The sequence below is a fragment of the Sinohyriopsis cumingii genome, chromosome 1 (genome assembly GCF_028554795.1).
Source record: "Sinohyriopsis cumingii isolate HCF-2022 chromosome 1, ASM2855479v2, whole genome shotgun sequence".
NCBI lineage: Eukaryota > Metazoa > Mollusca > Bivalvia > Unionida > Unionidae > Sinohyriopsis > Sinohyriopsis cumingii.
The window spans coordinates 139,252,440-139,265,459 of record NC_142961.1 but is presented as its reverse complement, the minus strand read 5'-3'; the positions used below and the strand labels follow the sequence as shown (position 1 = coordinate 139,265,459).

Below are 13,020 nucleotides of genomic sequence, written 5' to 3'. Positions count from 1 at the left end.
TATGAGTGCCATTTATAGTACTGGGTGTGTAGATGTTATGATGTTGGAACTACAAAATCTACTTGTTTGCCAAATAACCTTTTCGATTGATGCAACAAAATCGTAGATATGTTTTGGAAAAGTGGAAGCTAACCTCCATACCAGCACTTATGCAGTGCACAACATGCCCTCACAACGAGATCTATCCCTTAATAAATCATACTAATCCAGATGCAACACAGCAAGATGGGTGTTCGAAGCAAAGTATGGCAGTAGTGGCACTTGCCTCTGCAAGATCTGGAAGTTGCCATATATGGCAGTTGTCTCAACAGCAGCCCCTACACTCATTGTTTCTCAGTACAAAATGTTGAAGCATGAGCGAAAGCAGAAAAATGTCAGATGCTTGGACAGGCATGGCTATAGTTATAACCAGCAGAATGGTGTGTGTGATTTGGAATTTTAACATAACTTTAACAACTCTTTAGTCATATTGCTACGATGTCTGCAGTGTGACAGTTTATTGCAATGTCTAGCACTGGGACATCATGCCGCAGACATATAGCATGATGTCCCACCCAGTCACATTATCCTGACACCTTGCCGACCAGTCCCAACACTAACCTCTTAATGCGCCAAGCAAGGCAGCTGTTAGTACCATTTTTTATAAGTCTTTGGTATGACTCAGCCAGGGATCGAACTCACGACCTCCCGCATCTGAAGTGGACGCTCTAACCACTAGGCCACCGAAGCGGTCATCAGCAGAATGGCAGCCTTCATTGTTCGGAACGTGGTCTTGAAAATGGGTTGACATGCACTGCATACTGGAGTGAAACACTGCCTGCAGAAGTACCCACAATGCTAGTGTCAGGTGAAGAAAAAGGGCATAGACTGTTATTGTTTTGACATTGTATGTCGCTGATGTGTTGCACATCAGACACTCTTGGTTGCAAAGCACAAGACACTTAAAACGAGATACGTCAATTTTCTATCAAATGAATGTCCATCTTCATAATAAAACAATGAAATGCTAATCAAAAACAGGTGTATGGTGCCTGGCAATATTCTCGAGATTCGCCAAGGTTTCATGGTGGACAACAAAGAGCCACTGGATGCCATGCTTTGCCTGCCTGCACAAAACATCACCAGAGCCAAATTCCAAAAGGTTCTGTGTCCATTTACTTCTTTCATTTTCAGGAATTAGTATTAAAATGTACACTATTATGTACTGGTCATTGTTTTTTTAATTAAACAATGCTGTTTTCTTACTTGCTTTATTGTAAGACCAGAGAGACAGAGAGAGATATAGAGATACAACGTAAACAAGAGAAAATACAGTGTAGTATATATTTGTAGTTTTTATTTCAAAACTTTTTTCATGGCATCAATTGTAATGTCAATAGGTACACATCCAATTAGCCCATAACACATTCATTTATCATATATGGAATATTTCCAAATTTATCCATGAACCAAATTTGAAACCATGAAAATATTCAGATATTAGTACAGGAGAAATTTCGAGACCTTTGTTTCTCATTTCCTAAAGACTTGTTAAATTAGGCTGTTGACTCCACAATTTCATTATCAAGCAAAACAAATATAACAATTTGGCAATTTTTCTCTGGGTCCATTGCTTTATAATGGATAATTCAATAAATATAATATTCCAGTTTAAAAGGATTTCTCTTGTCTGTTTCTTAGCATTTCTCATGTAAAATGCAAACTACATTAGCACTAAGTTTCATAAAGCACATTTTGGACATTTATACAATAATAAATATAAGCAAATGCTGAAAACAAATTTTCAGAAGCATGTCTTAATGATATTGCAGCTAAACATTTGTTTCCAATATTACTCACTTGCAACCCGAAACATTACAAACAAGAATAAACTCCTAATTAAGAGCAACACACACACACACCAATAAACATTTCTTAAATAGAAATTTTATACAGTTCATCTTACCCAGGACTATATTAGGCAAGAAGGACTGAATAATATTTCAATCAAAAGAAAGACAAAAACAGATCATACAAGTCAAACTTGTATCATAAAGAAGTCTTTTGACCAACTCATTTTCCAGATGATTTCATTCCATACTCGTGTACTTTGTCTACATGGTTTTCTACACTGAAAACACCCATTTTTTTCAAAAGCTCTTTTTGATTTCGAGTACAGAAAAAAAAACATTATTTTGAAAACAAATGATAAAAGGGTTCTTGCATAAACCAGTAATATTCTCTCTTAAAAAAAATTTTCATCTCACAATACAAATATAAGACTTATACAAATGTTGCTCTAAATATAAACCCTCTGTGACTAAATATACTGGCCCCTCAATTTTGCAGCTACTGAAACTGGTACAATTTTAAATACATCAAGTGATGTTATTGGGCAACAAGAAAAACGGCTTCATTTAGGAGTCTACTCTCTCATTCTCGCCATGCACATTATACATTGCCTATTACAGCTTTCAAAACTGGTCTAACAAGTCCTTCAAGAGCTACAGTGTATACAGCTATGAAAATCAGAGCCAGATCAGCTAAAATTTCAACTCAAGGGGAAAATTTCCAAGTTTTCTCATATTGTCTCAATTTTCATTTTCTAAGAAGATCTTGTGTTCACTTTCTTTAAGTTCTAAACTATTTGGAAACAATATCAATGATGATAATATATACCACAATTTATATAATTTCGCATGTTAGTTTTTGCAATCTCACTAGTAACAAAAGTAATCCAAAACCAAAGGGGTGAAAATCTCCCACATTCTGGTAGAAACCACTGGATCTGGGTTCATGCTATTTGATTGGTAAGCCAACTACACACCATAGTCCAAAATGCTGACTAGCTGCTCTACAGACCTTGCATATGTCTGTCAGGATTTGCTGGACCATGCCTATTTACAGATTTTGAGAAGCTCCAATATTCATTGGTTTCACCACACTGGCAACACTGAACATTTATATACAGGCTTGCTTTACCACATTTGGCATGTAACATGATACTCATGGTTAACAACTGTACAAATTTATGAGTACATAAACAACTGATTAGACTAAGCACATGGAAAACTTTTGAAATAAAAATGACTGTCAATACAAAATAAGTTATGAATACATCATCAAACTCGTGATATATTAAAGATATGTTTAATAATAATTCCTTGGTTTATTTTTCCTAGCCAGTCAAACCTGCCAAAGAAAAACTAGCATTTTTTCTTTTTCCATAAACTGGCTTCTTGATAAAAGAGATGTTTCCAAATCTGACCTTTTGTGCAAACATTAGGTTTCTTTCCCAGGTCCAGAGTGACCAACTGGTCTATGGCACTCACCTTATGGATTACTCACACATCTCAACTGTCCACGCAAGTCTGACCCTCAAGCCTCAACAAATATGGACATTTGAAAAGCCTTCTGTGGGTTGGTGGTTCTTCCCCAACAAATATACTGGCTGCCATGTATACCCTATCACGTGCTGAAAAATAGTTACATCCCACAAAACCAAATCAATCTTTCCCAAACAATAATGCCCAAAGTTCTTGATGATAATATATCAGTAGGGAGAGATTCATAACAAATCTATTTAAGCACAAACCATAATGTTCAATTCAAAGTTCTGAATGGAAGAGTCTTCTCCCTACACAAGGCATTCATTACATAAATGAAAATTATATAAAGATTCCCATAATTGATACCATAAAAGATTTATGATATTCTTATATGTAGATTTCACTGCAATTTTCCATTCAAGTTGACTTTCAACCAACAGCTTCCATTCACGAATCAAGTGCTAATGGTAATTGTAAGAAAAAAGAACCAAGGAAATAATGGAAATGATTGAAATTTTTAAAAACATGGCACTTATTTGTGAAATCTTGGTGGCAGATACAACAAATCAGACATGATTTTCGTCTTCCATAAAAAAGCTGAAATTTTTTAAGGGGGGTTTAGGGGTCCGTGGGGCCAAAGGCCCCTGACCAAAAACGCATTTTACACTCATAAACTACTCCTCTTGGTGTAACACATATGATCAGAAAATAAACCAAAATAATCATTTGAAAAACTATTAAACTTACCAAAAATGTTCAACTTGACTTCAATAATTTCACAATATTTGGTCACATGAATTTGTTCTCCAATGCTATTGATGCTAAAGTTATTTCACGTGCATGTCAATGCTCACATTGTAAGTCACATTAATTTTTCAATTTTTGCAGCAAATATATTATACTTCTCTCTTATCATAACAAATCTGTAAAATAAACACCCAAGCACATCAACTATACACAAATAATCCCATTCATTCACTTGAATTTTCTCCGCTGGACACAACCTGTTGATATGTCAGTCGAGCTCTTTTTGCGGCTTAGCCACCACAGACTTTTTTGGCTCAATGTCAAATTGTTTATTTTCCTTCTTAATGAGAGCATTTTTCCTTTCAAGCTGGTGCTTGTATTGGCAACATGCATTGCACATATTCTGACAGAAGGCTACATCTGTTCTCTCATGCAAGAGATTATTCTTCGCATAGTAATTAACTGCACTTGTTCCAGATGCCTTCCGTGCTTCAATTTGTACACATGTAGCTTCTTTTGTAGGTGCTGTTCCAAACTCTTCCAACCACGATTACTTAAATCAGATCTTTATTGCATAGGTCACAAAATGCCAGTCCTCTGGGGTTCAGTTTTCTTATAAACTGACCAACTAAATTTCTGTCAACATTTTGTTCCAGCCATTCCCATATGGTTTTTACCCTTTAAACATTTTGCATCATGGTTTCTCTCTACAACTTGGGATGCCATGTTCTGCAAGCATGCTTCTTTCTTCCATTGCCATCAGTTTCCATTACACAAAGATTCATTGGATGAATTTAAACCTTTGACCAATCCGAATATTCTCTATGGGAGTTGTGTGCTAACTAATATATGGAATGAATAATTTACATGGGTCAATGTGGAATGGGACTGGACAGACCTTTTTTTTTTTAAAAACCCAGATCGGAGATATAAAAAAAGAGGACTGTATCAATAAAAGTCTGAAGTCAAAGAAATAGTGAAATTCCACTTTAAAATGGAGAAAAATCATGTCTGTACAATACATTTGAAACATAAGCATTCATACAACAGATACTATATGCATTATGTCCCAATCAGGAACTTCAAGCAATTTAAATAAGAGAAGGAAATTATCACAATTTGCTTTATACTACACCAATGACATCAGCTTACATACATTATGTGAACTCAATTTTCTGAATTACGTTCAGAAAATAAGCGATCATTCATTCAGGTATACTATTTCAATTAAACTAAATTCAACCACTTGTGCAGTTAAAGAGCATTTTAAATGTAATCATTTGGGGATAGGAAAAGGGACAGCAAAAACACATTAATAAGAACAATTAATTGACCTGTATAGGCTGAAGTTCTTGGTGTGCAATCTGTGACCCAAGACCGAAAAATGACAATAGAGCATTTATTTACATCTGACAAAATGCAAAATAATTTTGCATTTACAAAGCACCTTTAAAGCATATCTGGAGCAATAACTTCATCCAGTGGACAAATGTTTCCAGCAATACTTTTACATTAAAAAGTTTTATACGTTATTTACTTCTTAAGTATGGTAACAAGAAACACTTCACACCAATAAGCAGCTATGCCCAATATTGATTTAAACTTTATATGTACATATACATATATATTATTTTAATTAAGCAGATTTACTTCCAACATGTCACCGGATCAATACACTAAATATGCAAGATTGAGTATGTATCCAGGATTATTTTTTCTTACAGTTAACATTTTGTCAATTTTATATAAATGATAAATCCAAGCTTAAAAAGGATCTGAAAAAGTAACAGGAAAAAAAATTAAAATAAAATTATAGTTATTTTTTAACAAGTAGAAAATGCTGGTAAGAGATAAGTTAGCTGCTCAAGCTGGAACAAATGATGCATGCAACTAAACCTTGGAGATTCGCTGGAATGTTCTGAAAACAAAAAGCAGCAGCTTTGCAATTGGATATAAACTAAATAATACAAATGCAGACTATTTTTGTAGTTTCAGCTGTATAAATCATAAATGAAAATTTCAGATTTTAAAAATAACTGGCAAAAAGTTCAAATGTATAATGACAAATATAAAGCTATTAAACAGAAGAAAAAATATATAAAACTGATGATGCTGTAGATGCTGGGTTTTGTTACAATAAATGCTATTTCCAAGGAAATCTATTCAATGAGGACAAATTAAGTGTTCCCTCTCTATAACAATGTTCATAGGAACCATAAAAGTGTTATGAGAGGCAGCCTTACACTGAGAGATGTTCCAATAAGCTGATGTTAAAACAAAATGAAAAAAACACAAAAGCTGTATTTTTAATTGTCAGAAAATATTACAACTGGTTTTGATTAGCCATGAGACTAAAATTAACTCGAATAATTACCATTAATAAAACAAAATTGAAACACTCTAATGGGGTCCATGACCAACCTGCATTATAAGAGAGGCAGTGGTATACTGAGATGCTTTATAGTGATGCCCCACTTTATCCAAGATGGAACTTGATGCCCCAATTTCACTAACTAGGACTTCCTATGTACATTATTATCACTGTTGGATCCACTTTCACTGATATACAAGGAGGTATCCTACTATGAGCAACACTAAATGTAACACAATGGGCACAGGTTCTTGTGAATATGAAGATCAATGTATGGCAACAGAATGCTCACCCTATCAGTATATATCAGACTAACATCTATATTAATGAACATATCTGGCATCTTGGCAAGAGAACTGCCAACACAGAAATGTTTTCAGATCATAATACATCATTTTTGCGTAGATCTGTGACACATACACCTCCAACTGCAAACATACTGATCAGGATGCATGCAAGGACATCTCGGCACAATCGATATAGAAAAACATTACAATACATACATTGCACTTTGTCAATTACAAGTCCATAAGAATGTTCTCTATGTAGCACCTCTCGGACAGAGAAGCATGCTTTTGAGCAGTCTTGGCACTTGGGCATGATGGAAACAATGTCATTACTATGAGAAATAACTACAGTTTAGTATCCTCATGTGGATCCATTATTACTAAATAATTTACTCTTCTTTCCCTCTGAATAATGTGTGGATTGGATCAAATGGCAACATGCTCATGTGGACATCATGCACCTAGCTTGTCCTTGAGGTTATACTCTTCAAACTTGTTTACAAGTGCGACTGTGCCCCTTACATGGACTGTTATTCAGAATGACCAGCATATTTTGTGCATCGTGTATAACCACATTCCATGTACCATCACATCATGCATTTCAATTGCTGTCATGATTGAATAAAGATAACATCACAACACTGATGCAAGAAAGACGGAAATTTGTTCATCCTTGTCGAGTTTATACTTGTTCTAACATTTCCATAGCTGCCATTGATAACCATGACAATAATGAGAAGATTTATTTGTAAAAATGCTTCAAGTTCCTTCAGTTGTTGATCTTGTACATATGAAGCATGATGTTTTCTAGTACGCTGATGAAAATCCATGGAAAAGCACTAAGTTTTGGGCAATCTGCATTCTTTAATTTTTTAATTACTATGATAAAAAAATGACTAATCTTCCTTTTGTTCCAAGTTCCTATACTGTCACACATTTTCTGAAATATCTGCTGTCAACGGCTGATGGGACTGAAAAAAGTAAACAGAAAATTAGTGACTCTACAGGACTACCTAACATAAAATGGCATCCAAGTTAAGATGTTCCAGTAAAACATCCTTGGGAGCTAGGGATGCAATTTAGATATTTTTGTTATCATTTTCATATTAAGTTTTGTTTAACTGGAATGCCCTGGCTTATATTTTAAGAAATCTGCCTTGCAGGGTATGTTTAAATGCAACAGCCCTTACATACAAAGATAGGTTTTATTTTGAATTGTTTCGAGAAATTTCCATTCATAAGGTATATGTACATGGTTATTAATCTGTAATATGTATTCAATTCAAACAGTATTAAATCTTAACGAAAATGCTGCTGAAATGCCAAGTCAAGCCCAACAGCCTTCTGGCAGGAAACTTCACTTAACATTTTCTTCTACTGCTATTTTATTTAATAATCCTTCATTCAACATCTGAAAATTGGTTTTGTACTGCAAATTCCAAACAGTTTGACAGCTGTAAAAAATATTATAGAACGATCACTGAATCTAACTATGAAACAGAATATTTTTTCTTTTCAAATCTTTAGTTTGTACTAGATTTTCTGATTACTTACTGATTGTATTTCTTCATCTGGGGAAATCATACACTGCTCATCTGCAGAAGTCGTTGTCTTTCTATACACAGGGTTGTCAAAATTCATACTTTTCTGGTTCCTTGCATTGTACCTTCTATATATGAAGAGCCCAACCTGTAAGAGTGTATGTATGTGTGTATATATATATATATATATATATATATATATATATATATATATATATATATATATATATATCATAGTGGAATCATAATTCTATACTGACAGTTTACCAATATTTATGACAAAGTCAAAGAAATGTTTTTATAAACATGAGTCACTGAAAGGATCAATGCTCTAGTTACCAAAAAGAATTTCCATGATTTAGCCATCTCTGTTATTCTTCATCATTGATTTTCAAATTAGCTGTTGTGGTGGACACACTGGACATCAGACTGGCACTACTTTAACCTAACAAGATTATCAGTAGTAGTTTTCTGGTGGAAATCCATGTTGATAGGGCTTTCCCTTTTGCAGGACTAACACTAAGATTATCAAGATGGCTGCCATGGTGGCAATACTGGATATCAGATTGGCACCATTTCCATTTAGGTGTCTGTGTGTGTGATTTGGATTTTTAATGTAGCTTTAACAATTTTTCAGTCATATCGCCACAATGTCTGCAGTGTGGCAGTTTATAGTGATGTCTAGGACTGGGGCATCATGCCACAGACATGTAGCATGATGTCCCACCCAGTCATATTATCATGACACCAGGCTGACCAGTCCTAACACTTACCTCTTAAGGCTGAGCGCCTAGCGAGGCAGATGTTAGTACCATCTTTGTAAGTCTTTGGTACGACTTGGCCATGGTCTGAACCCATAACATCCTGCTTCCGAGGCAAACGCTCTAACCACTAGGCCACCAGAGCAGTCACATTTGATGTGACATTCCATTTGGAAGAAGTAGCAATGTGTGTTTGTGTGCTTGTGATTTGGATTTTTAACATAGCTTTAACAATTTTTCAGTCATATCGCTACAATGTCTGCAGTGTGGCAGTTTATGGTGATGTCTAGCAATATGCTGAGCGTCAAGCAAGGCAGCTGTTAGTACCATTTTTACAAGTCTTTGGCATGACTTGACCTGGGATCAAACCCATGACCTCCCGCATCCGAGGTGAATGCTGTAACCACTAGGCCACCAGAACAGTCTAGAAGTAGCAATAACAAGATTTCAAGCTGACCACTGTGGAAACCTTATAGGACCAACAAAACATTACAAGAAAACATTTTGTGAGATCCCAATGACATCATGATTTACTGATCATCAGAAGCAATAACAAGGTTTTCTAGATGGACATGCTCTGGTGTCCATACTAAACATTAGATTGGCACCATTTTCATTTAGGACCATCTAGACATCACAAGCATTTTAGTTAAATCACATGCTGACTGACCATCCATTGAGGAATAGCGATATCAAGATGGTGACCATAGTGGATGTCCAAAAGCTACATTTTCATCCAAGACCAACCATACCAAAGGATGAATGTGTGTCAAGTTTAAAGTAATCCTTCAAGTAGTTTGTTAGGAGTAGTCACAACAAACTTGTGCTAATAGATCAACAAGGCATAAAACATCAACAATGGACAACAGACCATCCTATAAGCTCTCCTGGTCTATGATCAGCAGAGCTTAAAAAAAAACAAAAAACAAATTGTTCAGGTAAGCTTCTAGTGATAAAAGACTTCTTTATTCTGGAAATAATTTCACAAATGTGCAGTATTCATTGGTTATTAGGTTCATAAATGAGATAATAAAATCGTGGAGTGCTAATTGCCAATTATTTTCCTGAAAAATACTTACCACAATGATGACGATGAGAGCTGCTACCACAATACCTGCTGTAATGGCTGCAACAAGACCAACACTGCGCTCTGGTTGAACTGAAAGCTCTGCTCTATCAGTACTGTTAACTAAATCATGATGCTGGTTAGCATCTGTATAAGATGGACCTACAATGGGAGTTGGAACATGGGTAACTGTAAGGAAGAATTTTAAACTTTATTTAAGAAATTTTAAAGCTATTCAGCATTTGTAAATTATGGCACTTGTATAAATTAAATGTTCATGTAGCAGTTGAATACAAGCAAAGGTTTAAAAGATGGGTGACTTTTTAAACGGCTAACACATAACCTCAATACTGTTAATGACGATGACACAGGCAATAAATATTTTCCATTCATATGGAAAACAATGAAACCTGAAGTTATAAAAAAAAATACTTACAAAACCCCAAAAAAGACAATTCCAACCACTGTACATATTATCAACAGTATTGATTAGATACCAAGCTCTGACTGTCATGAATCAGTAAATATACACAACACCACTACTGATATAAAAATTAGAAATGAATTCTAATACAGCAATATATATATATATATATATATATATATATATATATATATATATATATATATATATATATATATATAAAACGAACATATTTTATAACGTATGACAAAATAAAAATGTTCTTACCTAGTTTATGTGTTGTGGAACCTGTAGTACTTGTAACTGCTGCAAAAATGAAATAAAAAATTTGTCACACAAAGTCCAACCAAAATAATTGCTTTCTTAATGAAGTCTTTGATTCTAAAAAAAAATCCAAGATAGCAAGATATGTGAACGTAAAAATTATCACCATTTCTACAAGAATTAGAACCAAAATCCCTATGCAGTTCTGTAATATACAGATTGTTCGACTATTCCAGCTCTGATATTACGTATTATGTCGTCCCTATAAAAAAAGGGACAAGTAGGTAACAATGTTAAGTTATGGAAATGCCATCTAGATCATTTAATGACAAAACTAAAGTAATTTTACCTGGTTTGGGTGTTGTGGGATGTGAAGTAGTTACCACTGCTGCAAAAAGAAAAGAAAATTTATGCCACAATTGCCAACAGATAATCCGTTCTTGACGATAATGTTATGTGTATTTAATTTGTATTATTTGCTGACTTTTCTTAATGAGTATGTGATCTGAATTTATATTTTGTACTTGACCTTATCCAAAATCAGGTTCACTGTGTACCTGATGAGGGACATTTCTTTTGTAAACAATGTAATACATAGCTAATACTTTTCTATCAATGTTAATACTTTTCTTTCAATGTAGATTACATATTCAGATCATTATAAATGTAGGTAAACACATTTATTTAGGTCTGCAGGGTTGCATCTAGAATTTGATACATATGGGTACTTGCCCCCACTTAATCTGAAGAAGAAAAATGGGGGGGGGGGGCAATGTAGCCATAAGGGAAGGCTTCCAGCATGGTGCCAAAAAACCTCAGTGTATTCAAAAAGAACAACTTTATGGACAGAAACATTTATTTGGAATTGTAGTGAATTCAGATAAGGACATTTCTTTTACTATATTATTGTCATACAAAAAAAGACGAAGTATATCATCACGCTTCAGCCCACTGGCACATTACCACATTCGAGACACAACTGTTGGTTTTCACTCATTTCTGTTACTTTAGTTGAGACCATGTTCATAAGGCTAAAGACGTTACACATCCTTCAATCCCTGGTAGCAGCTGGGAATGATCCATGGCAGGTTTTCAAATGTACAAAACACAGAATAGACAAAATATAGATGTAATGGTCTGTTTTCAGCATCTACTTGGTTTGCTTACCTGTGCTGCAGCTCCCATTAGGTTGCAGAATTGCACCATCTTGACAGACACATGTATACTTCTTTTCTGAACCAGGAGATGGGAGACACAGGAAAGAACAAAGCGCTTGATTCAATGTACACTGGTTGACTGCAACTGCAACATGAATTATTTGCATCATGATTACTTAGCTGTACAGAATACTTTGCAAGTCTGATTTCCTAAACAGAAACTCCAAGGGTGTGTCAACTCCAGTATCAATCAATGCAATAAAACATGCTTTGTAATCTATTTCCTAGGATTTCTGATGTATCCCATGAATGTGGATGGTCATTTTCATAAAATCTTTAAATCCCAATGCCATATTCCGCATAAAACATTCAAATATGTACACTCTGAAAAATCAATGCTTATACATGAAGAACTTTTCAAAAAATGGACAATTTATAATGAAAACCCTGATATTCAGTACAGCTTTAAAAAAAAGAAGTGTTCTTTCACAGGCAAGGTAAAAAAGTCATAGTTGCTGATCATTATGCAAATGCTTACCAGTTTTGCTTTGCTGTCTGTGCTCATGGTAAACTTTTATATCCATCACAGAGTAAAGTCCTAGGGATAGAGTCTTGAGTTTGGTCCCTGAAAATTTGTCAACAGATCGGATGGAGTCTGTAGTCCAATCAGTCCAGTACAGAGTGTCCTGAAAATAAAATTAACTAAAGTTCAATGGCCTTAAAGAGCAAGTGACAAAATGTAACAATAGATGCATGCATTCATCTCCAATTTGGTTATTTAGAACAAATAAACAAATTTCTTCACACAGCATTTTGTACAGAATGCTTCTGGACAGCTGTACCTCAACGTGGCATCATACATCAAAATAATTAATGACATTCATCTACTTTGTTTCAAGTGATATCTACTTTTTTCCCTTGCAAAAGTATTCCAGCAGAATTTTTACACATTACTAAATATTACAAGACTTTAAAATTAATTGAGCTTATTCAAGTACAACAAATTTATAATAACATAGATAGTAATTAATCTAAGACAGTTAGCAGAGGCATCAGTCTTGTCTCCACCCCATCCTATCATTCCTTTTTTTTCT

At 34.6% G+C, this 13,020-nt stretch overlaps 1 protein-coding gene across 2 annotated transcripts in view; it reads right to left on the bottom strand.

Moving 5' to 3' along the window:
• Positions 1–1,316: 1,316 nt before the first annotated feature.
• Positions 1,317–13,020, bottom strand: part of LOC149808001 (low-density lipoprotein receptor-like) — a 28,547-nt gene continuing 16,843 nt past the window's right edge. The window contains exons 15-21 of one of the 2 annotated variants that reach the window (XM_089972322.1): positions 12,465–12,612; positions 11,937–12,071; positions 11,119–11,157; positions 10,773–10,811; positions 10,095–10,270; positions 8,268–8,402; positions 1,317–7,684 (exon numbers count right to left, since the gene is read on the bottom strand). In XM_089972322.1, the coding sequence (XP_089828448.1) occupies positions 7,643–7,684; positions 8,268–8,402; positions 10,095–10,270; positions 10,773–10,811; positions 11,119–11,157; positions 11,937–12,071; positions 12,465–12,612 (714 nt within the window). In that variant the 3' untranslated portion in view covers positions 1,317–7,642. The remainder of the gene's footprint in view (positions 7,685–8,267; positions 8,403–10,094; positions 10,271–10,772; positions 10,812–11,118; positions 11,158–11,936; positions 12,072–12,464; positions 12,613–13,020) is intronic. The other variant, XM_089972329.1, reaches the window with a different exon arrangement.